Source organism: Garra rufa, chromosome 10, assembly GCF_049309525.1.
Source record: "Garra rufa chromosome 10, GarRuf1.0, whole genome shotgun sequence".
NCBI lineage: Eukaryota > Metazoa > Chordata > Actinopteri > Cypriniformes > Cyprinidae > Garra > Garra rufa.
The window spans coordinates 47582418-47605928 of record NC_133370.1 but is presented as its reverse complement, the minus strand read 5'-3'; the positions used below and the strand labels follow the sequence as shown (position 1 = coordinate 47605928).

The 23511-nt window shown below is 36.7% G+C and overlaps 2 protein-coding genes across 3 annotated transcripts in view; both read right to left on the bottom strand.

Annotated features, from left to right (window-relative positions):
* Positions 1-777: 777 nt before the first annotated feature.
* Positions 778-7004, bottom strand: LOC141343837 (tubulin beta-2B chain-like). The gene is made up of 4 exons (XM_073848495.1): positions 6852-7004; positions 6445-6553; positions 5750-5860; positions 778-2113 (listed from the first exon to the last, which is right to left on the bottom strand). The coding sequence occupies exons 1-4, from the start codon at positions 6906-6908 to the stop codon at positions 1041-1043; spliced, it is 1350 nt and encodes a 449-aa protein (XP_073704596.1). The 5' UTR covers positions 6909-7004; the 3' UTR covers positions 778-1040.
* An 8176-nt stretch (positions 7005-15180) lies between these two features.
* LOC141343979 (solute carrier family 22 member 23-like) overlaps positions 15181-23511 on the bottom strand; it is a 43658-nt gene continuing 35327 nt past the window's right edge. The window contains exons 6-8 of one of the 2 annotated variants that reach the window (XM_073848688.1): positions 23233-23265; positions 20546-20672; positions 15181-19590 (exon numbers count right to left, since the gene is read on the bottom strand). In XM_073848688.1, coding sequence (XP_073704789.1) covers positions 18375-19590; positions 20546-20672; positions 23233-23265 — 1376 coding nt within the window. In that variant the 3' untranslated portion in view covers positions 15181-18374. The remainder of the gene's footprint in view (positions 19591-20545; positions 20673-23232; positions 23266-23511) is intronic. The other variant, XM_073848689.1, reaches the window with a different exon arrangement.

Sequence of the window (23511 nt, the reverse complement as noted above, 5' to 3'; positions counted from 1 at the left end):
AGCTAATAAACAAGTTTGAGTTTGTGACCATCATACACTCTGCGATTTTCTGATCGCAGAATATCTCCAGACTAGTTCTATTGCCAACTCCAAATCTTGGCAAACGTTGTGCGGTGTATTACAAGGTTAAAACTATGAAATATTGTAATAAAGTTGGTCACAACTTCTGCTTCATTTCAACTTTAAAGGTGGGGAGGAACCTACATACTGCATGTATAAAGTAAGAGTGTCCAATCTTGCTGCTGGAGGGCCACTGTCCTGCCAAGTTTAGCTAAAACCTACCGAAGTGTTTCTGGTGAGTCTTAAGACCTTGATTTGCTGGTTCAGCAGTGTTTAGTCAGGGTTGAAGTAAAACTCAGCAGGACAGTGACCCACCAGAGACAGGTTTGGACATCCCTGGTATAAAGGTATTAAGAGGTAACCACTAAGAGTAGATGTAAACACAAACGCATCTTAAGTGACTTTCTTGCTCCCCCAAAATTACGCCAATTCTGAGTCAGGCTAGTGAGTCAATCTGGTGCTCGAGGTCCACTTTTCTGCAGAGTTTAGCTACAACCTTGATTGAACTCACCTGCTTAAACTTTCTTTAAATCCTGAAGACCTTGATTGGCTTGTTCAGGTCACTTTGATTAGAGATGGAGCTAAACTCTGCAGGAAGTTGAGAAGTCCTGCTTTAGGGAAACCTACCTATGAATGGCTTGCTTATAGTCATCATCGGACTAGGTCAAAATTGAATGAATGTATGTGCAAAAATGAATTGAACCACCAGGAGACTAATTTATATTAGTGACCACTTTATTTTACTTGACAACTGCAGTTTGAAGCATATGTAACAAAACATGTCTTAAATGTACCCATTGTTCCCAAGATGGATTGATGGATGTGCACTGAATGACTATTCACGCTTATCTTTCCTAAACCTCAATTAAACACAGTAGCACCCTTTGAATTATGGCGTAGCGGCACTGTTTGCATTACTATGGAAATTTTCAGATCAACTAAAAGCAATGATTTTGAAAACTACATCTATCAGCTGTGTCTTAATGGCGTGCATCCTCCTCATCATCAAGATCGTCTTCCTCATACTCGCCCGTTTCGTCAGCAGTGGCGTCTTGGTACTGCTGGTACTCCGAGACCAGGTCATTCATGTTGCTTTCTGCCTCTGTGAACTCCATCTCATCCATTCCCTCGCCAGTGTACCAGTGCAGGAAAGCCTTGCGTCTGAACATGGCGGTGAACTGCTCTGAAATCCTGCGGAACAGCTCTTGAATGGCTGTGCTGTTGCCGATGAACGTGGCGGACATCTTGAGCCCACGTGGTGGGATGTCACAGACTGCGGTCTTGACGTTGTTTGGGATCCATTCCACAAAGTAGCTGCTGTTCTTGTTCTGGACATTCAGCATCTGCTCGTCCACCTCCTTCATGGACATGCGGCCACGGAAGATGGCTGCCACGGTGAGGTAGCGGCCGTGGCGTGGGTCGCAGGCTGCCATCATGTTCTTGGCATCAAACATCTGCTGCGTTAGCTCTGGAACTGAGAGAGCACGGTATTGCTGGCTACCACGACTTGTCAGGGGCGCAAATCCGGGCATGAAGAAGTGGAGGCGAGGGAAGGGCACCATGTTGACTGCCAGCTTGCGGAGGTCGGCATTAAGCTGACCTGGGAATCGCAGGCAGGTGGTGACTCCGCTCATGGTTGCCGAAACAAGGTGGTTCAAGTCGCCGTAAGTAGGAGTTGTGAGCTTAAGTGTGCGAAAGCAAATGTCGTAGAGTGCTTCGTTGTCGATGCAGAAGGTCTCGTCAGTGTTCTCCACCAGTTGGTGCACGGAGAGTGTAGCATTGTAGGGCTCCACCACTGTGTCCGACACTTTGGGGGAAGGCATGACGCTGAAAGTGTTCATGATACGGTCAGGGTACTCCTCACGGATCTTGCTGATGAGGAGGGTGCCCATACCAGACCCGGTGCCTCCGCCCAGGGAGTGTGTGAGCTGGAAGCCCTGCAGGCAGTCACAGTTCTCGGACTCCTTCCGTACCACATCCAGAACTGAGTCCACTAGCTCTGCTCCCTCAGTGTAGTGGCCTTTGGCCCAATTATTCCCAGCTCCGCTTTGACCTGAAAGAAAGCCCATGTGTCACCGTTTAAACACAGAACTTGATTAAAATTAACAAGTCCAGCTGGTTAGTTGGGTTAGTTTTATTTGGAGCACTCCAAGCCTGCTCCTGGAGATACCTTCCTGCAGATTTTGGTTCCAACACCCACAAAACACACCTGTACCAAGGTGTTCAGGGTTGCTTGATAATTACAGGCAGGTGTGTTGGAGCAGTCTGCAAGATGGTACCCCTCCAGGAGCAGGGTTGGAGATCCCTGGTTTAGTGTTTCCCAACAATGTTCTTTGAGGCACATCAAAACTACAAATTTTCAAACTTCAAAAAAAAGGGCTAGGCAACTTCGGTCCTGGAGGACCACAGCTCAAACACCTGAACAAGATAATCTCTTAAAGGTCATTAGAAAGCTACAGGCAGGTGTGTTTTATTAGGGTTGGAGCTAATCTCTGCAGGACTATGGCCCTCTAGATCTGAAGTTGCCCAGCCCTGTTATGGAGTCTCGATTAACAAGCTGATGAGTGGAATCAAGGTGTGTTTGATTTGAAAAAAGTTAATAAATTTTCCCTGCTCCAAAACCTAAAATGAATGAGGCAGATAAGGGAGACATTCTAAGTGTGTATGGTTGGGTTGGTTGAACCAAATATTGTAATTTACAACCAGGTGTTGTTCTAAAGCGGAGTGTCCAAACTCAGTCCTGGAGGGCCACTGTCCTATAGAGTTTAGCTTAGTAAGAGCTTGATTAGCTGGTTCAGGTATATTTAATTGGGGTTTGAGCTGAACTTTTCAGGACAGTTGTGGAACATAAAATTTTCTACAGTAGTAGTCTCAAACTCCTCAAATTCGTAGAGGGCCACAGCTCTGCACATTTTTAGCTCCAACCCAAATCAAACACACCTGATCCAGGTAATCAAGATCTTCAGGATTATTAGAAACTTCCAAGCAGGTGTGAGTTGGAGCTGGTTGGAGTCAAACTGTGTTGAGAAGCGGCCCTCCAGGAATTGAGTTTGAGACCTCTGTTTTACAGCAGTGGTTCTCAGTCCTGGTCCTGGAGAATCCCCAATTCTGCATATTTTAGATGTTCTCCCTAATCAAACACCCCTGATTCAACTTTTCAGCTCATTACTCAAGACCCCAAGTGCATAAATGTGTGTGTCAGATAAGAGAGGTGTCAAAAATGTGCAGTGTTGGGGGGTTTCCCAGAACTAGGATTGAGAACCACGGTTCTACAGCAAGGGTCTCCAACCGTGCTCCTGGAGAGTTACCTTCCTGCAGATTTTAGCCCCAACCTCAAACAAACACACCTGTACCAGCTAACAAGGTGTTCAGGGTTGCTTGACCATTGCAGGCAGGTGTGTTGGAACAGGTTGGAGCTGAAGTCTACAGGACGGTAGTCCTCCGTGATCAGGGTTGGAGATCCCTGGTTTAGTGTCTCCCATGCCTGTTCCTGGAGGCCCATCAAAACTACAAGGCTATATCTGAAATTGCCCCCTAGTGTGGACATTTTGTGTTCTCATTCAATCCCACAATGCACCACAAACAACTGGTTCACACTCAACCGCTAGAGGATACCGATAATGCTCTGTGAGAGTTGTGCGCCAAATGAATTTCTGCATCTCGCCAGAAGATGGCGCTTGCAGCTGAATTATTCATTCATTTTACAAAGCGCTCATCCATGGCGTACAGCGTTATATAACACAGGTATATATTCATTGTTAATTAAATTGTTTAACTAGGGTTTATGCATAATTTCTTTGATAAGAGTATAAGATAAATCCTTTAATCTTACTACCGGAGCTGCCTGTTTGCCAGTTTCAAATGATTTTAAACGGCAAGCACAAACTATGCAAAAGCGGCAGTCCTTCTAGTGCACTCAGTGTCTGACTTCGCTCACTCGATTTCATTCACTCCTTCAAGTGATCTGTATTGGTGGCCTAATGTAGGGAATAGTGAATAAGTGTATAGGGGCGATTTTGGATACAGCCCAAGCCCGATCAGCTTGTGAGTCAGATAATGGAGACATCCAAAATGCATAGTGCTGGTGTGCCTCCAGAAGGGGTTGTGGATGGAAAACACTGCAATAGTTGACCCAAAAATTGATGACCCCCCCCAAAAAGAGTCATCATTTACTACCCCTAGTGTTGCTCTAGTTGCTATTTGACATTGCTCTCTGTGGAACACAAAATATTCTACAGAGTACAGTTTTTCATGTGGGCTGTTGAGCTATGACAAAAAACAGCAGCATAAAAGTAGTCCAGACGATGTGATCTAGCTGTGAGAAATAGATGGAAATGTAGGTCACTATTTAGAATTAGATCACAGTTTTCTCTTCCACCAAGTTCTCAAATTTCATTTAAAATTGGCATGTCAACTTAAACCAAGTTTGAACATGCATCAGGTCTGCTTCATCTTGAGTAAATTTGGTAATATACCAATGGAAAAGTTTGGTTTCGTTCTTTCTTTCTTCAGGTGGGAAACAAAATGTGAAATACCTCAGGCAGTGGTATACTGCTGATGAATAATCTGACGTCACCTACTCTGTTGGGAGTGGTGACAGCGCTTTTTGTTTAGTTTTTGTTTTTCTTGCTTACACGTGTGTAATATTGGGATCGAATGCAAGCATGATTGATTTTCAGTTAATAACAAGCAAATTAGATTCTCATCTCATGCTATTTTACAGCTTTAGAAGATATGGAATATTGCACATAAATTGTATTGGCTGCTTTTATGGTGTTTTGCATCACTCTCAGCATCTTTAGGCCCAATTGATTATTTCATAAATGGTGAAGGAAGGAGATGTATAGTTTGAAGGCTTCAGTCTGTTGTGTTTGTATTAGGGTTGGGGCCATTCATGATCATGAATTGAATTGAGAATGAATGTAAATTCCAATTCACTTCCAGGAATTGGAATTGGAATTGGAATTGCATGCAGCTGAGAGGAAATGGAATTGGAATGTCAGGAAACAGAATTGAAATCAAATAAATTCCACTAAATTCCACTTGAGTTGCTAAATAAAATAATTTGACTTGATTTGCTTAATAGTTTATAGTACATTAAATATTGTAAATCACATAAACAACAAACTTATAAAAGAAATACAAAGAACTGTATGTTCAGTATGTTAAGCATGATCATTTCACATGCCAAATTTCAGGAAATGATAATTCGATGCAATAAAAAATTGAATGAAATACAGGAATGAACATGACTGAGCTGAGACATATATTATGTGGTAATCATATATTGAATGTATAGTACATCCAGAAACTTATCACCACTGTCATTCAATTATTAATTCATAATGTACAGTTCTCATTTTTATTTACTTGCATTTGATCAACTCTATTTATGATGCTTTACAAATACCAAGTAATGTATGAAATAAAGTTCAAATGTATGTCTCTAAATGCAATCACAAATAAATGCTCAGAAACAGCAATAAACGGAATTCAGTGGAATTTCCCTATATTGAATTCCTCTTCCTGTAATTCCAATTCAATTCCAACTCTGTTTCCTGTAATTGTTGTTGAATTCCAATTCCATTTATTTCTTTGAATTGGAATTGTTGAGTTCATTCCTAAATTGACCCCAATCCTGAGTTGCATTAGGATTAATAATGGAATTAATATTTGTTAATAAACATACCAAACACAAAGTTATCTGGCCTGAAGATTTGTCCAAATGGGCCAGAGCGGACCGAGTCCATGGTGCCAGGCTCAAGGTCCACCAGGATGGCACGAGGGACAAATTTGTTTCCTGTGAAATAAAATAAGTTGAAAAAAGTTGAAACATCCAATCTAAAAAATATATATATATGCATCATTTAATTCCCCTGCTACTTTGGTACCATGTCTGTATAGCACATGCTGACCCTCTTTAAATAAGTGCAGCATCATCCATCTTCCCTGCCCTGCTCCACCCTTTTGAGGACAAAAGCAGCTACAGATAAAGGGTTTTCTTTGGAAACAAAGACAAATCTGAGTATCGCTGAATGATTGTGCTAATATCCCACAATGTTTTAGTAATGCATTCACATAACCCTATGACTGATGTTTAAAACCACAGAACGGCATGTCAAATTTGTCATCTTTTAAGCAAAAGAAGATGGGCAGTAATTAAGCCGGGTGAAACCTAAACCAATGTGAAACTGAAAATCTATAATGTAGCCTATAAGAAGGAGGTCAGATGGGCCTCGCCTCTGTAATAGTCAATAACTGACAGCTGCGGTCTATAGTCAGGGGAGCAGAGCTGGCAAAACCGACCATCTGCGCCCTCCGACCTAATAAATGCATACTGTACTCTTTATAAAAAAAAAAAAAAAAAAGTATTGCAATGCTTACCAGATGCCTCATTGTAATAAACACTTATCCTCTCCAGCTGCAGTTCACTGTCACCTTGATAACTGCCAGTGGGGTCGATACCGTGTTCATCACTGATCACCTCCCAAAACTGCAATGCACAAAATGGCTTACAAGTGAATGCTGAATACGTCATGTCCATTCACATTTGTTAAGCTGTTCAATGATACTGCAGTTTTTCCTTGAACGCTGAATGCTGCACAGAGCCACTGCAGACCTCTACCACACCCATTCACAACAATGCCACATAAAACACACTCACTTATAGGATTTTCTTGCAATTTATAGCAAAGTGATTGATAACAACACTTCTTTTCATTCTTTTACAAGAAAAGGAAAATACTGCTTCCACATCTACTAAAACTTATGTGATATGTATATAATCTTACCTTGGCACCAATCTGGTTTCCGCACTGTCCGGCCTGGATGTGTACAATCTCCCTCATTGTGCTGGTTGATAGGAAAGGATGCGGCGTGTGTCACTGCAGCTGATGCGGCTCTGCCTCTCTATCACTGATCTCCTCAGTAAGCTCGTGCACGAGCTCTCTCCGGCAGCCAATCAGGAGTCGCGGGTTTGATGCAGTGGACTTGCTGCAGCATCGCGGAGGAAGAGGTCTCTGCAGAGCAAACGTGGGCGTTTCTGAATTTTGTGGGTGTTTTCAAACTGCTGGGTGTTTCTAAATCATGATATCGAAATGATTCCCTTTACCTAACCCCACCCCTAAACCTACCGTCACTATGACGTCAGCCAATCAGGTACCATGGTCTAAAAACGCCCCGATCTAGTAACTCCCATTACTTTCCTGCAGAGACCTATACTTGGCATCGCGTGTCCTTCCGTCACACTGACGCGGGGACGCGCTCAAGCGCTGGATAATGCTGACTGTGCGTTCAGGTGAAAACGCCACTAAACATACACATCCGTTACAAAATGTTGATTAATTTGATTTTTAAGTTAGTTGTAATTCTAGTTTTGTTTCTACTCCAACATTCAACACGAAAACGTATTTATTTAACGTTACTCGCAGTTCTTTCCTGCAGAGGGCAGCGAGACTCTATATTGCGACTGTGAGGCGTTTACAACATCTAGACACTCAAATAAAGAAATGAACATAAAAAAGTCAAGGTAATATGTAATTAATCATAGCTTTTATCACTAATAATAACAACTGTAGCTAGCCTACCCTTAGCCTTTAGGCTAGTGGTTAGCCTGCCGATTTACCGTAGATAATTTAGTGCTAGTTGTGGCCTTTATTAAATATTCTGGGAAGGGTTTTAAATCGATTGCTCTAAATTAGCTATTTTGTTCTCCATTATTCTCCAAAAGTCAAACCACCACATTTTGAGGTGATGAAACAAAACAAAAGTAAAATGGAATTATTCAATTAAACATTTGAAATGTAAACTATAGGTAATTTCTGTTGCATAACTAGCAATTATATATTTTGACAAAATCCCTGGTTATAAAAACAGCTAAAACCAGACTAGGCTGGTTGGCTGGTTTTAGCTGGCGATAGCTATAGCTTTAGAGGGGTTTTGGCCACTTTTTCAGCTAAAGACCAGCTAACCCTGCTGAAAAAACCAGCTAATACCAGCCTAGGCTGGTTAGCTGGTCTTAGCTGGTTTAAGCTGGTCTCCCAGCCTGGCCAGGCTGGTTTTAGCTGGTGTTTCCCAGCCTGATCAGCTAAGACCAGCCTGGCCAGGCTGGAAAAGTGGCCAAAACCCCTTTAAAACCAGCCAGCCTTCCAGCTATGACCAGCTAAAACCAGCCAACCAGCCTAGGCTGGTTTTAGCTGTTTTTTTCCACCAGGGAAAACCAGCCAAGATTTAGTTTTTTAAAGTAACGACCAAGAGAGCATGTTTGATCAATTTAGCCTTCTCAAATTAACACAACTTGCCTAAAATAAAAGCTATAGACATAAATGCATTGATGCTTTTCACAATATTAATTTAAACATTTAACCTAGATAAATGTAACGATAAATCGTTTGTGCAGAGAGTGGTCGCTAAAGCGTGCTTTGCAGGGCATGGAGGCACCAGCGCAATCAGTGGAAGTGGAACAGTGGGAACTTAAAATACGCCATCATTTTTGCTCATAAAGGTAAGAGTAATCATTCGGAACTGCAGAAGATCTACTTTTATTTGTGTGCTTTCACAATATTAACAAAAAGTTATTCGTAAAATAGCTAAAGAAAACAAACATGCACTTTCTGCCATCTCTGTCTTGAGGAGTGCCTCACAAAAAATAACACAAAATAATTAATGTAATAAAATCATGTTATATTGCGTAAAGTTTATGTGAAAATACCGTCTTCACATTTACCATGAAAACAGTAATAAAAACGTATACTTGAACTGATTTATGAGAAAAAATAAAACAATGTTGGCAAAGTTATAGGCTTGTTGGCTTTTCTGAGGTAGGCTAAATGTTATGTTACGATTATTATGACTTATCCACAAGATGTTTTGACGTTTGTTTGTTTTTTTTGAAACTCTGATTGATTGATTTCATGAGACATCATGTTTATTAATTTACAAAAAATGCATGCATTCAAATATTTTTCATGTTCATTTCGTGCTGCAAATATTAAAAAGAAAAAATCATTGATTCACATGCTGCTTGATCTGAGGCGAATATAGTTATCGAAAGAGGGTTAAAAACACATTTATTATTTGTATTTTATCATAAAATTGACAGAATTTAAAGGCTGAGATTTGGGTGCTACAAATAATGAATGGACTTGAACATGTGAAATAATATTTCCGAGCATTTATACCGTAAATAAAACAGCTTGTGAATACTCACGTAATGTTATTTACTTAAGAAAAATCAACAAGCTAACCGAGCTAAGCTTATAATAATTGGGGGGCCCATACATTTTATTTTTTTTGTATATGGGTCTGGGGCTGACTTGCTACATCACTGCTAGGCTGGTTTTAGCAGTTTTTTTTAACAGGGATTACATCTTGAAATTACATACAGTAGTTTATTATAGGCTATAGATTAATGTTGTTTGGCTGCTACAAACTGAAGACATTCAGTGTGAAAAGTTTGATGTTGTCTTTTGAAACCAGGAAACTTGCTAAGACCTACCGGTTTTGTCATCTAATTATCATTAACATGATTGCAAATCAAACCTTAAACCAGATGTTTGTAGTGTAAATTCTTTTAATGACAGTTTTTTACAATCGTTTTTGCACTAATAACAAAACCTTCAAATAATTCTTCAAAACTCTAGACACATAAGACACAACCAATGATCAAAATGCTTGGATACAATACATATAAGCCAAAGATCATTTGTTCATTGAACTAAAATCACCTGTTCAAAATGACACAACATCAAAGTATTACTATTTCAAAATGCAACTCACCCATTACATCTGAGTTGAGTGTGTATTCATTTCATTACAAAGATCGACCTATCAATTGATACAACTGCTGAAAATGATAAGTAACTGTTGCATTACTCTTGAAGCATTACCACAGAATATGACCCAGATGGACTATACTATCTATGGATGTCATATTTCATTCTTTATCAGATATGGTTTCTATGGTCCCATGTATCTCTTTTACAGAACACATTTTCATACTCAACTTTACTGCATGCATTATGTCACTTTTACGTAATTGCTTTTGTGGTTTTAATGAGTTAATGGCTACCCTGGTGAAAAAACAGCTAAAACCAGCCTAGGCTGGTTGGCAGGTTTTAGCTGGTCATACTTGGTTTTAGAGGGGTCTTGGCCACTTATCCAGGCTGGTCAAAAAATGTAAAAAAATGTACTAATAGTTATCACCTTACCTACCCAGTTGATTGATTACATTGATAATTGCAAACATTTTTTGTATTACAAGTTTTCTTAAATGTTATGTTTAAATTTGCAAATGAGGCATTATTTAATGAAGTATGCACTAACTTGCATACATTTCTAGTACAAAAATCTAAAAACTGGATAAAGTCAGATTCAAAATTCTTGTTTAATTTTTTTAAGAAAATATATATCATTTTTACTTTTTTTTTTTAAATAAGCACGCATTTACTCTTTATCATCTGCCTAATATGTTGAAAACGGCTGTTTATGTTTCTTGTCTCATCACATTTGGTTAGGAATTACATGAATCTCATAAATTATACCTGTACTTTCCATTCAAAATGACAAAATTTGACAGTGTTTTGCATTACTGAATATTACTGTTGGTTGTTTAAGGTGAGACACTGCAGGTGAATAGGGTAAAAAAAAATGTACTAATAGTTATCACCTTACCTACCCAGTTGATTGATTACATTGATAATTGCAAACATTTTTTGTATTACAAGTTTTCTTAAATGTTATGTAATGTTTAAATATGCAAATGAGGCATTATTTAATGAAGTATGCACTAACTTGCATACATTTCTAGTACAAAAATCTAAAAACTGGATAAAATCAGATTCAAAATTCTCGTTTTTTTTTTTTTTTTTGACAGATAAAAAGTTTTTACACAGGGAATTTTGGGAATCTCATTTCGTCATGAGATAATTCAGAAAAAACAGACAGGAAACATTATATTTTTTACAATTTTTTTGGGGACTACTTCCAGCTTAAACCAGCTAAGACCAGCCAACCAGCCCAGGCTGGTTTTAGCTTTTTTTTTTTTTTTTCAGCAGGGTACACAGTTTACAGTATACTGTATTTTTTTTTCTTCTTTCTTGAATCAAAATTTTTCCTTTGGAAAACCTAAGTTGTGATTTATTTCATCAGTAAATTCCACATTACAGTATTTCAATGATACCACTGTGTTTGTACTATTCGCTCTAGTCTACAGTCTACATAATGAAACCTGAATCACATATTTTGTACAACTATATTTAATGATTGTACTAGCAAATACACAGCGAAACTATGGGTATCTTTTGTATGGGTTATCTAAAGTAATGTTTCTATGATATTTCATAATAAATTAGTTTTTTGAAACTGCTTTTGCAAATGCACGGCTTCTTTAAAGAACGCAATATGCAAGGTTTTGGGCAGCCTGTGTTACAAATAATGACTGTTTTGACTTTTGTGTCTCGAGTTTTGAAAAATGGCATGAAGGTTCTGTTATTAGTGTAGAAAACTAATACTTTTAATTTTACACAGAGTAAGTTTCCAACATAATGAGTTTGATTAATAGAACGTCTGTGGCAGTGAGTAGGTAATGTGAGTCTAAACACTTTTTGAAACAATTCAACTCTTTTTGCTGTTACCTGTGAAGCTGATAAAGCTTATATAAATCCTCGTACACTGTAAAAAGTTTTCACCAGTTTCAACTTAAAAACTTAAGTTAAATTAAAAGGTTAAGTTAAATCAACTCATTTTTATTGTAATAAGTTAGAATGGCTTGTGGTGTTAAGCTGATATAACTTAAAAACTTAAGGCAGCTGCTTAACTAAGGTTTTTAAGTTAAATCTGGTGAAAACGTTTTACAGTGTAGAAGATATGGACTATAAATTCTGTGTGAACAAAAGATATGATAAATCTAAACCGATTAAAATTCGCCTTAATGTAATTAATATCACCTGTAACAGCATCACTTAGACATACGAACTGGCAGATGATTATTTGATCAGCATTTGATCCTTTCTGTAGGACGAATTTGATCATTTATAATGATTTTTTTCCCCCAGAGTATATCATGCAGGTAACTTGCAGTGATTTTAATTGGCATATTTATATTATATTATTACAGTTATATTACATTGTGTGAATAGAGCTTAATCAGGTTTTATTTAATGTTGATTAAACCAAGGCTATGAGGGACACTTACAGTTTTTAAAATGGTGCACACAGGATAAAGGTCCTAGATCAAATCAACTTTTAAAACTATTTTATGGATTTTTTTCATCTACTGATCTTTTTTTCTTTCTTTCGAAAGGACGTTTTGTCAGCTGAAGAATCAGCCGGTTGTTAAACAACAGTACATCTATTGAACACATTTGTACTTTAGTCGCAGCCTTGTTTTCATTCCTGTCAGAAGTTAAATAAGGCACTACTCTGACAAAAGGTATGTGTGACGTAAAACATCTCTTCAATTTATAATGATCCTGTATCTATGATTAATGGATTTGATCTGTTTTGTTAGACTTCCTCATGATCACCTACAGTAGTTCACACAGCGCTTCACAAGAAACTTGAGAAAACGTATCTATTTCTTCTCACTCCTATTGATCAACAGCTGACATAAACAATAGTCTACACAATGATTAATCAAAAGGCTAAACATGGGATTTGAAAAATGTAAAAAATTAAGAAATAGAATTGATATATATACAGTAGTCAACATTCGAAGTGGATCAAAACCTTTCATCAAATTTGTCCTAAAACCAAAAAGAATACCCATTCTTATCTTAGGACAACTTTTGATTAACTTTTTTGATCCACTTCGAATGTTGACTACTGTATATATATATATATATAATATATAATTTTTTAATATATATATATATATATATATATATATATATATATATATATATATATATATGTGTGACCCTGGAGCACAAAACCAGTCTTAAGTCGCTGGGGTATATTTGTAGCAATAGCCAAAAATACATTGTATGGGTCAAAATTATTGATTTTTCTTTTATGTCAAAAATCATTAGGAAATTAAGTAAAGATCATGTTCCATGAAGATTTTTTGTAAAATTCCTACTGTAAACCTATCAAAATGTAATTTTTGATTAGTAATATGCATTGCTAAGAACTTAATTTGGACAACTTTAAAGGTGATTTTCTCAGTATTTTGATTTTTTGCACCCTTAGATTTCAGATTTTCAAATAGATGTATCTCGGCCAAATATTGTCCTATCCTAACAAACCATACATCAATAGAAAGCTTATTTATTGATATATCTCAGTTTTGTAAAATTTAACCTTATGACTGGTTTTGTGGTCCAGGGTCACATATATTATTTTTTAAATAAATAAAAAATAAATATACATTTAATTAAATAAAAATAATAATATATATATATAATTTTTACTCTTTTTTTTTTTTTTTTAAATAAGCACGCATTTACTCTTTATCATCTGCCTAATATGTTGAAAACGGCTGTTTATGTTTCTTGTCTCATCACATTTGGTTAGGAATTACATGAATCTCATAAATTAAAATACCTGTACTTTCCATTCAAAATGACAAAATTTGACTGTTTTGCATTACTGAATATTACTGTTGGTTGTTTAAGGCGAGACACTGCAGGTGAATAGGGTAAAAAAAATGTACTAATAGTTATCACCTTACCTACCCAGCTGATTGATTACATTGATAATTGCAAAAAAAATTTGTATTGCAAGTTTTCTTAAATGTTATGTTTAAATATGCAAATAAGGCATTATTTAATGAAGTATGCACTAACTTGCATACATTTCTAGTACAAAAATCTAAACACTGGATAAAGTCAGATTCAAAATTCTTGTTTATTTTTATTTTTTTGACAGAGTAAAAAGTTTTTACACAGGGAATTTTGGGAATATTATATCGTCATGAGATAATTCAGACAAAACAGACAGGAAACACTATATTTTTTACAATTTTTTGGGGAATGAAATGTATAAAATCAAGCAAATCATATACGAACAAAACCCTCTGTAAAAACCTTCAGGATATAGACAGGAATAAGAATGTAAAGTTTGGTGTGTGTAAGATTTATGGCTCAGTCTAGAAGAAAAAAGTCATTTTGAGAAGACGGCCTTTACAAATTTGCATTGTAATTGAAATCTCTTGACACAAATAGATAAAGTGCTATAAAAGAAACAATGTCTTTTCAATGTTTTCTTTCCACTAGTCTGAAAAAACACTATGAAAAACCAAAGAGCTCAAAATCTCAAACTTGAAAAACAACGTTTTTGCCTGCAGTGTCTCCCCTTAACATTTCTATCATTAACACTTGTCAAAGATAAAATATTCTGGCATTTGCATCACATTCACACCCTCTTCCTGTTAACACTGCAGTATCACCCTGGAAATCATGTTCAGCCTCTGTGAACAGGAATCGTATTTGATTGTCTGTCTCAGTCATTTTGAGATTGACAAATGCTTTTAGACGGCTGAGGCAGACCAGGCCATTTCTAATTATGTTGGTTATAGCCCTGCAATGACAATGGCTGTGTAAATCAATTGGACATACATTTAACTGCTTATTCATCTCAGACTCCAGATACCATTTTTGATATTTCTTCACTAGTGGGTGCAGGACTCTATAGTTCATTTATGTAAGTGGTGACAGCAGAATAAAATAAACTGACATATTATACCCAAAAATTTACATACAGTAAAATGTATACAAATTTGGGACCAAAAATTGGATTTGACACTTTGACCTGACCATGTTTTGTTACCTTATCCAAGTTATCTGACATTATCAAGATGAATTTGTTCAGACACAGTTTAACTCTTGAGTTCTTTTCATGTTTTATTACTTTTTTTAAACTCTAGTGATAATGTGAGAAACGATGAAGGTGTCTGAATACATTTTGGTTTGACTGTAAATAGTAGTTAACATTCAAAGTGGCTCAAAACCTTTCATCAAACTTGTCCTAAAACCAAAATAATACTCATTCTTGTCTTAGGAAAACTGATGAACTTTTTTGATCCGCTTAAAATGTTGACTACTGTATATAAATATGCATTGCACTGTATATTCTGTAAACTGCATTTTATCAGCCAACATCAATAGATGATCAATACATATATCAATAAATATATTTTATTCAATAACGTATATTACGACACATATGACTTATATACATGTGCATTATTAATGTTAAAAAATGTACATTAAACCCAAAAACAATCAATTTTTTGACATTCATCCTTTTGGAGCTTACATTCTGAGGGAATACCTGTATTAAATACCCTTTTCAAGTACATGAGATATACTCAAGATACCAAAAATGTAAATTTGGAAGAGTTTGCATTGCCTATCTAACATTCATTTTTTCTAGATCACTCCAGGGACAGATCAGTTTACTAACTTTAAAAGAGGTCAGCTTGATGTGGTTCAAATGTGAAGTGCACCTCAGTCATTTCATGTTAAACACTGCACTATTCACTCATATTGACAGTCAACCTTTACATGCAATGCATAAAACTGACTTGTCAAATGTTTCTACCTGAAAACATGGCTTATTGTTCACATTCAGGTGACTTTTGTGTAAGAGTTTGGTATAATAGGTCTTGCCCATGGAAGAGTAATCACTATAGACTTTCTTATGTGTATTCTTAAGTGTTAAAACTTTGAACTATGGCATATAGCCTGTGTAAAATGCAGGAAAGAATGCTGTTTGTGATCCAATTGACCTCAAAAAGTGAAAAAGCGAGCTAGATTTGACCAAAGATTTGATTCTACACAGGAGGGTTTGACCCAAAACCTTCAAGTAAATGAACACCATTAATTGTAGCTATGCAGATAAATCTCATGTTGTTGTTTTGTTTTGAATTACACTCTCGATACATTTCAGATTGGATTTCAAGTTTGGGCTTGTTTCTCAGCACTGCGGTAAGAAGCGTTATAGCAGACAGTAGTCTTCAGGTGAGTTTTTTTTCTTTTCTTTTTCATTCAGATCAACTATTCTCATGGTAAATCAAAAGCTTGGATAATCTTGCTGAGCAAGTTTTATACGTTTGAATGGTGTTCAATGGCACAAGCCTCGAAGGTAAAACTAGTGCTCTCATGAATATTATCGAGAGCAACACTAGAAGAGCTCATGTTAAGCATGCAATGACCAAACATTCACGTCAGTATTTTTCTGGCTTTATCTTTTCCCACAAATTCTTGGTTAGGAAATCAGTTTCACTGAATGGCTAAATCCCTCTTGCTAGGGACTTAGAAATGAGAGTCTTTATATTTTTTTCAAACAGATCTCAAAGCCAAATCATGCTAACATTGCAATTGCAAATGGAAAAGTGTGATTTTTCTTTAGAGACTGTTCTTTTGCTGTAACATGCTTGAAAATGAACGACTCATTGTAACGCAGAATGTGTATATATCAAATCTAACAACAAAACTACAGTAGAAAAAGCTAAGGAGGTCAGCAGATACAGTAGAATAAGGCTGTGATATATTTGAGAAGAAATGCCCCGTCCTTGGAAAACTCAAAATACAAAAGACATGATTTAAATGACAAATAATCAGAAATCTTTCTACAAATTTGACATACTTCAGGGCAATAATACTTTTTATTGAAGATAAAAAGAAACTAAATATTAGCTGGAATGATTAAGAATATGCCACAGTCATTGAAGAAAAAACAACAACAACATTCTTTAGGTTTGGTGCCAAGTACAAATCCGTAATGAATTGTTTTAGCCAAACTTGAGAATAAGCACACCCACTGGGGATATTTTTAGCAATTAAAAATTAGTATTAAATATTAGTATTCTAATAAAAATCTGAAATGTTTTAAACTCATGGCATGGGTCGCACATTATTGCTGTGGGTATAAATGTACCACAAATGAAAGATGACAACTGTAGTCGTTCCTCAAATTATTATTTGTTCTCATAACTTCGACGTCGTTCATTAAAAGTTTCATTTTTTTTTTTCATGTTCACATGCTTTTTTTCACTGTGAACGATAAAGTGCCACAGACATGGTAACAAAATACCAATGGGCGTACACTCATTGATACAGACAGAGTAACCTAAAATCTTTTTTCTTTTTTTTCTTTTTTTTGTTTAAGCAGTCAGTACCACTGTACATCAGTACCACAATAGCATAAATTACAAAAGTTTTCACATTCACAATACATCAGTTGCATACACTTGATTGAGTGCATTGTGGTCACACACAGCCATGAAGTACAATGATTTTTCCTCCACCAGTATCTAGTGATTAGCTTAAAAAAAAACATTAGCTTAATAAAACATACCACACAAATACCATTTTGAGCAGTCTCTGTGTAGTATCTATTTTACATCCAGTTATTATTCACTTATTCTTTTGAACACAGAAACCGGTGCGTCTTTGACACCTAATTCAGAGGTATTTGCCTTCCGCTTCAAGACACATTGGCAAACATTCCCAGTGTTAAATATACAGTGTTGGGCTTTTGAGAAATTCCCTTTGATACTGGACTTCACAGATGCTGTATTTCCCACTTGAATATTGCGAAATTTATTAGGCTTAATTACAGTCAAATAATTCAGAATTAATCACATTTGACTAATTTGATCAAACAGGTTGTTAATTACCATCAAGTAAGCCTAATTACTAGACTACACGATTCAGGAGTGACTCGAGTGGGAACTTCTCACTATTAGTCTTAGTGTTCCAAGCTCAACACATAGAAATTTGGATCTAGCTGCCCAAAAAGCAGTTACTGGCACCATAGTAAGAGGCCGTTCGCACAGAATGCATCTTAAAAATGCGAAACGCGCCACTCATGAATGATAAAAAAAAAAAAAAAAGTATTTTCATCAAATAAAACAGTTGGCAATGCCAACTTGATACTGTCAACAAACACTCGCAATGCTTGCCCCGCCTCCAGGGTCTTCTGATTGGTCCGTTGTTCGGAACTCATTGAAGAGCACAGCTGTGTTAAATTTAAAAAAAAAATTTAAAACACGGCGCTCGTGTGCGAAACACTGCAAAAGACGTGAACGCAACAGTCATACGCGTCCGTCTAGCCTGAAAAACAATGGATAATAGCGCACTGGAATGAAAAAACGCATTCTGTCTGAACGGCCCCTAAGAAGGCTGTGTAAGTCTTTGAGCATTGACCCTTACGGTTGTTCCCTTTCAGTCAAATCCTTTTATACCTTCTCCTTGCATTGCCATTCTTGGATCATGGCTGCTGGGAAATTAAAATACTTCTAACAATGCCTGGCATGAGCCTCCACGACAAGAATTGATAATAAGGCCGCCAAACCAAGTCACACGTGTCCGTCATGAAGACGAGTCCCCATTGGCAGTGTTGGTGTCTGTGATGGGCAAATCAATGTCTGTAGGCGTACCTGAGTCAATAGGTGAGGAAACAGTCAAGTTTGTCATAAGCGGGTGGCTGGATGCTGTAACAGAGTCAGTGGTTGTGGCATGAGATGCAGTCGAACCCACAGTGGCAAGAAGAGTAGTACCATTACTCAAGGTTGGCTCCAATACGGCTGGTGAAGGAGGGCCAGAATCTATGGAGTTAATCGCAGGTTGGTCGACTAAATGTAACAACGGAGTGCCGGGATCTATGGGTGAAGAAAAGGATTGAGCCGGGATGGCATTAACTTGATCAGACAGTTCTGTTGGAGATGAGGGTACAACGGGAGAGTCTACTGGGGACGAAGGAGGAATTTCGTTTAAAGACGGATGAATGGGTTCAACGGAAGGATCGGACAAGTTCACTGCGCAGAGAGGAACGCTTGGGGCAGGACCTGTAGAGCCTGCTTCGGTTAGGATATTGATATCATTAGCAACTGGCGAGGGGAATTCAACAGCTGGCGTACCTATATCTAAAAGCGAAGACGTTTGGAGATCGGAAGAAGTGGGAGACTCAGCGATCAAAGGAGATTCCACAGGTGAAGAAGGCAGAACAGATGGAGATTGGGTTTTGGGTGTCTGAATGTAATTAATAGCGATTGGGGTAGAAGTGTTTGGAATAGAGGCAAGGAGAGGATCCTCTACGGAGGAGGCAGGGGTTTCCGGCACGGATGCAGATTGCTCTTGAGTGGAGGTCAATGTCTTCATACTGAATTGCTGCGCTTGGCCGGTCGCTTGCTGGACGGGGGCGTCAATGAGCATCTGAAGATCGATGGCGGATGAGGCTGTGGAATCCATAGTGGAAACCACTGTGGCGGCTGCTTCGTGCAGAGGCGTGTCACCTACCCTCGCGTACTCGCGGCTCTCAGACTTGGTCAGCAGAAGGCGTTGCTCACCTGGTTTGCGAGGCGGCAGTAACGGTTGGCGGGTGTAGCTTTCGCCGTCTGCTAAGGTTTCTGGTAGCGGTCGATTGCGAGTCTCTGGCAGCAGTAAGATGCAAATGATGCATATAAGAGTGCAGCAGGCGAAAATGATATGATGGAGAAAATAGCCTTTCTGGTTATGCAGCTCCATGATGGGTGCCGTCAGCATGCCGAAACCAGCGCTGGCTAGGACGAGGCCTAGACCGCCACCCCTAGACAGCGCACAGGAAAAGGGAAAAGATATTGAAATTTTAAAAGGTTTTTAGGCACATTTACCGTTGAAGAAAATAAGCAATAGGCCACGCCCAGATTGGGGATATATTTTTGGATTGAATGCAAATATACATACTCGTTACGATACAAACAAGAAAGCCCTTTGACCTTTTTGAGGACCTTTGACACATTATTTGTAGATGAAGTGTATATGACTTCTTTCTTTTAGACGAGTGCAATCAGTTATATTAAAGGATATGTTCACTTCCAGAACAAAAAATTACAGATAATGTACTCACCCCCTCGTCAACCAAGATCAGAATCAGAATCAGAATCAGAATCAGAATGAGCTTTATTGCCAGGTATGTTTACACATACTAGGAATTTGTTTTAGTGACAGCAGCTCCACAGTGCAACAAAGTGACAGTGACAAGACAAAACATAGATTACAAACCAAGATCCAACCAAGGTCTTTCTTACTTCAGTCAAAGAAATGTTTTTTTGAGGAAAACATTTTAGGATTTTTCTCCGTATAGTAAACTTCTATGGTGCCCCCGAGTTTATACGTACAAAAAGCAGTTTTAATGCGCCTTCAAACGATCCCAGCCGAGGAAGAAGGGTCTTATCTAGCGAAATTATCTTTAAAAAAAAATAAAATAAAATTACAGTTAATATATTTTTAAATCTCAAATTCTCATATTGTCACCTGAACTGATTTTTTTCCAGTTCAAGACAGTTAGGGTATGTCGAAAAACCATCCTTTTTTCTCCTTCAGCTTCAAAAATTCTAAAGCTTGCAAATGCCAGGCTAATTTTGAATATAACACCAATTGGATTCGTCTGAAAGAAGGAAGTCATGTAAACCTAGGATGCCTGGAGGGTGAGTAAATAATGGGCTAATTTTCATTTTTGGGTGCACTAACCCTTCAAAGGTTGCCCGTGTGGCTTGACTCACCTAATCACAGTAGGGGTGATTTCAGCACAAAAAAAGATGCTTAGGTTGCTGACAGCGTGGGAGGAGAACATGCCAATGATGGAGAAAGCCTTTGAAAAGTTGGTGTTCAGCGCCCCATAGCCTTCTGCTGCAAGTGAGAAAGACAACATGGTGAGTCATTTATTATTTTTTCCTCGAGAAGGAAAACGCATAAGCAGCACAATATTAAAATGGTGTTTAGCTCATAAAAAATGCTTTCTGTATTTACCGAAATATTTCTAAAAGGGGGAAAAATTTAAAAATTATAATGGAAAGTAATTTTTTAATTTGTTTTTTAATACTCCATTACACAAGCCCATACAAACTGGCAAAATCAAACAAAAATAAATTCAAATGTCAAATTAAGTACATTGAAGCATAACAGAAATCACTTCCAAAGCTCCATCAACAGACTGCTGATGATTCTGCTATTTTTTTCTTCTTCATTGATTTTGTTTCGGATTGTCCAAATAAATGTCCAAAATAAAGTTTAGCTTTTCAGACAAAGATCTGATGATTTTAACATTTAAATTATAAAAATTAAACAAATCAATACAGAAATGTATTACTGTTTCAGTAATACTTTTGTACTGTAAACTATAAATGAGTATTTAGTAATAACGACAACATCATCAACAACAATGATAATAATAATTTGTGTCCCTGGACCACAAAACCAATCTTAAGAGTACTTTCTTTTTTTTTTTTTTGAAAGCTGAATAAATGAGCTTTGTTACACAATAGGACAATATTTGAAAATCTGGAATCTGAGGGTGCAAAAAAAATCTAAATATTAAGAAAATGCCTTTAAAGTTGTCCAAATGAAGTTCTTAGCAATGCATATTACCAATCAAAAATTAAGTTTCGATATATTTGCAGTAGGAAATTTACAAAATAGCCTCATGGAACATGATCTTTACTTAATATCCTAAAGATATTTGGCATAAAAGAAAAATGTATCCTTTTGACCCATACAATGTATTGTATATTACTATAGTAACAATACTATTGTACAGTAAAATAAAAACATATATACTAATAAAATACACTATAGATGTTCATGTGTGTTCATTGTGGACCCTGGCTGACATGCTAAGGGTGTTCTGCATATAGTCACTAGATGGCATCACAAGCTTGTGCAATGCCGTTGGACACTTCACTAGCCGTGCATGAAATAAATGATTAGAAATGTACATGAAAATGCAACATTTCCCTTTAACGGATTTACACAATTCATGCAGGTCATAGTTTTCAAGTAGGAAAATATGGAAATGCAATGTAAAAAATCCTGAAGGTTCCCTGTCTGTGTGAAGATGAGAACATAGAGTTCTTGGAGTTTGAGAAAAGCACAATCATCGCAAGCTGATGAGGCAGACAAAACACAGCTGCCCTATTAAAAACCTCCTGTGGGGTCAGGATCATTTAAACTACTAGAGTAGATATATGTGAACAGAAGGATGTAGAATCCTCCTAAAATTAAACATTAAGGCCAAAGGATCATAGGCATCTTCTGCCAACCAAATACAAAATACAAAAATAGCATGTGCAACACAGAAAAAGCATCTTAAGTGTTCTATTCTACCTAACGTATGTACACTACCGGTCAAAGGATTTTTCATGTTTTTTAAAAATGTTTCTTCTGCTCACCAAGGCTGCATATATTTGATCTGAAGTACAGCAAAAACTGTAAAATTGTGAAATATTTTTACTGTTTAAAATAGCTGGTTTTCTATTTGAATTTATTTATTTTTTAGCATCATTACTCCAGTCTTCAGTGTCACATGATCCTTCAGAAATCATTCTAATATGCTGATTTGCTGCTCAAGAAACATTTTTATTATTATTACCAATATTTAAAACAGCTGAGTTTCTTTGGTGAATAGTAAGATCCAAAGATCAGCATTTATCTGAAATAAAAAGCTTTTGAAACATTAAACAGTATACCATTCAAAAGCTTAGAGATATTACAGAAATTAATACTTTTATTTAGCAAGGATGCTTTTAAATTGATCAAAAGCGATGAAAAATGCTGTTCTTCTAAATTTTCTATTCATGAAAAAAATCTACTTTTTATACTTTTCAACATAAAAATAATAATAAAGGTTTTTTGAGAAGCCAATCAAAATACTAGAATGATTTCTGAAGGATCATGTGACTGAAGACTGAAGTAATGATGCTGAAAAATCAGCTTTGAAATCACAGGAATAAATTACATTTTAAAATATATTCCAATAGAAAGCAGTTATTTTAAATAGCAAAAAATATTTCACAATTTTACTGTTTTTGCTGTACTCTGGATCAAATAAATGCAGGCTTGGTGAGCAGAAGAGACTTCTTTAAAAAACATTAAACATCTTAATGTTCAAAAACTGACTAGTAATGTAAACACTGCCATGGATGTATCAGAATTTCACACACTAGATTAATTTATATTAAAAATAAATGAAATGTTTTAAAAGTGTAAATGATGTGCCTAAAGGCACATATATAATGGATATATATGGTGTCCTTGTGTGCAAATAGCTTCTGATTTTATTGTCTGTCACTTGATTATTTTGCACCACAGTGAAATAAACCTTATTTTTAGTTTCCTGAAAGTGCCTATTAAACTAGCATAGGTGATATTTTAACATTGGAAGAATTAGTTAGAAAGAGTGTTTATACTTTACCAATATTGAGGTGAACACTGTACTTCCCCAACACTGCATTCATCACGGACAGATCACATAGTGGGGGGAAAAAAACAAACAAACAACAAATGAGAAACTTAAGTAGTTTGCTACTCATTGCTAGTAATAAAATACATACATGTGTGCTTTTAAAATGTAAACTTAATCAGGGATGAAATCCAATTTAACCCTTCCATCATGTGTTTATGTTTGTTTCTCTGTGCTTGACTAAAGTTTTTTTTTAGATTTAATTGAAAAACCTTTAATATATTACGTCTG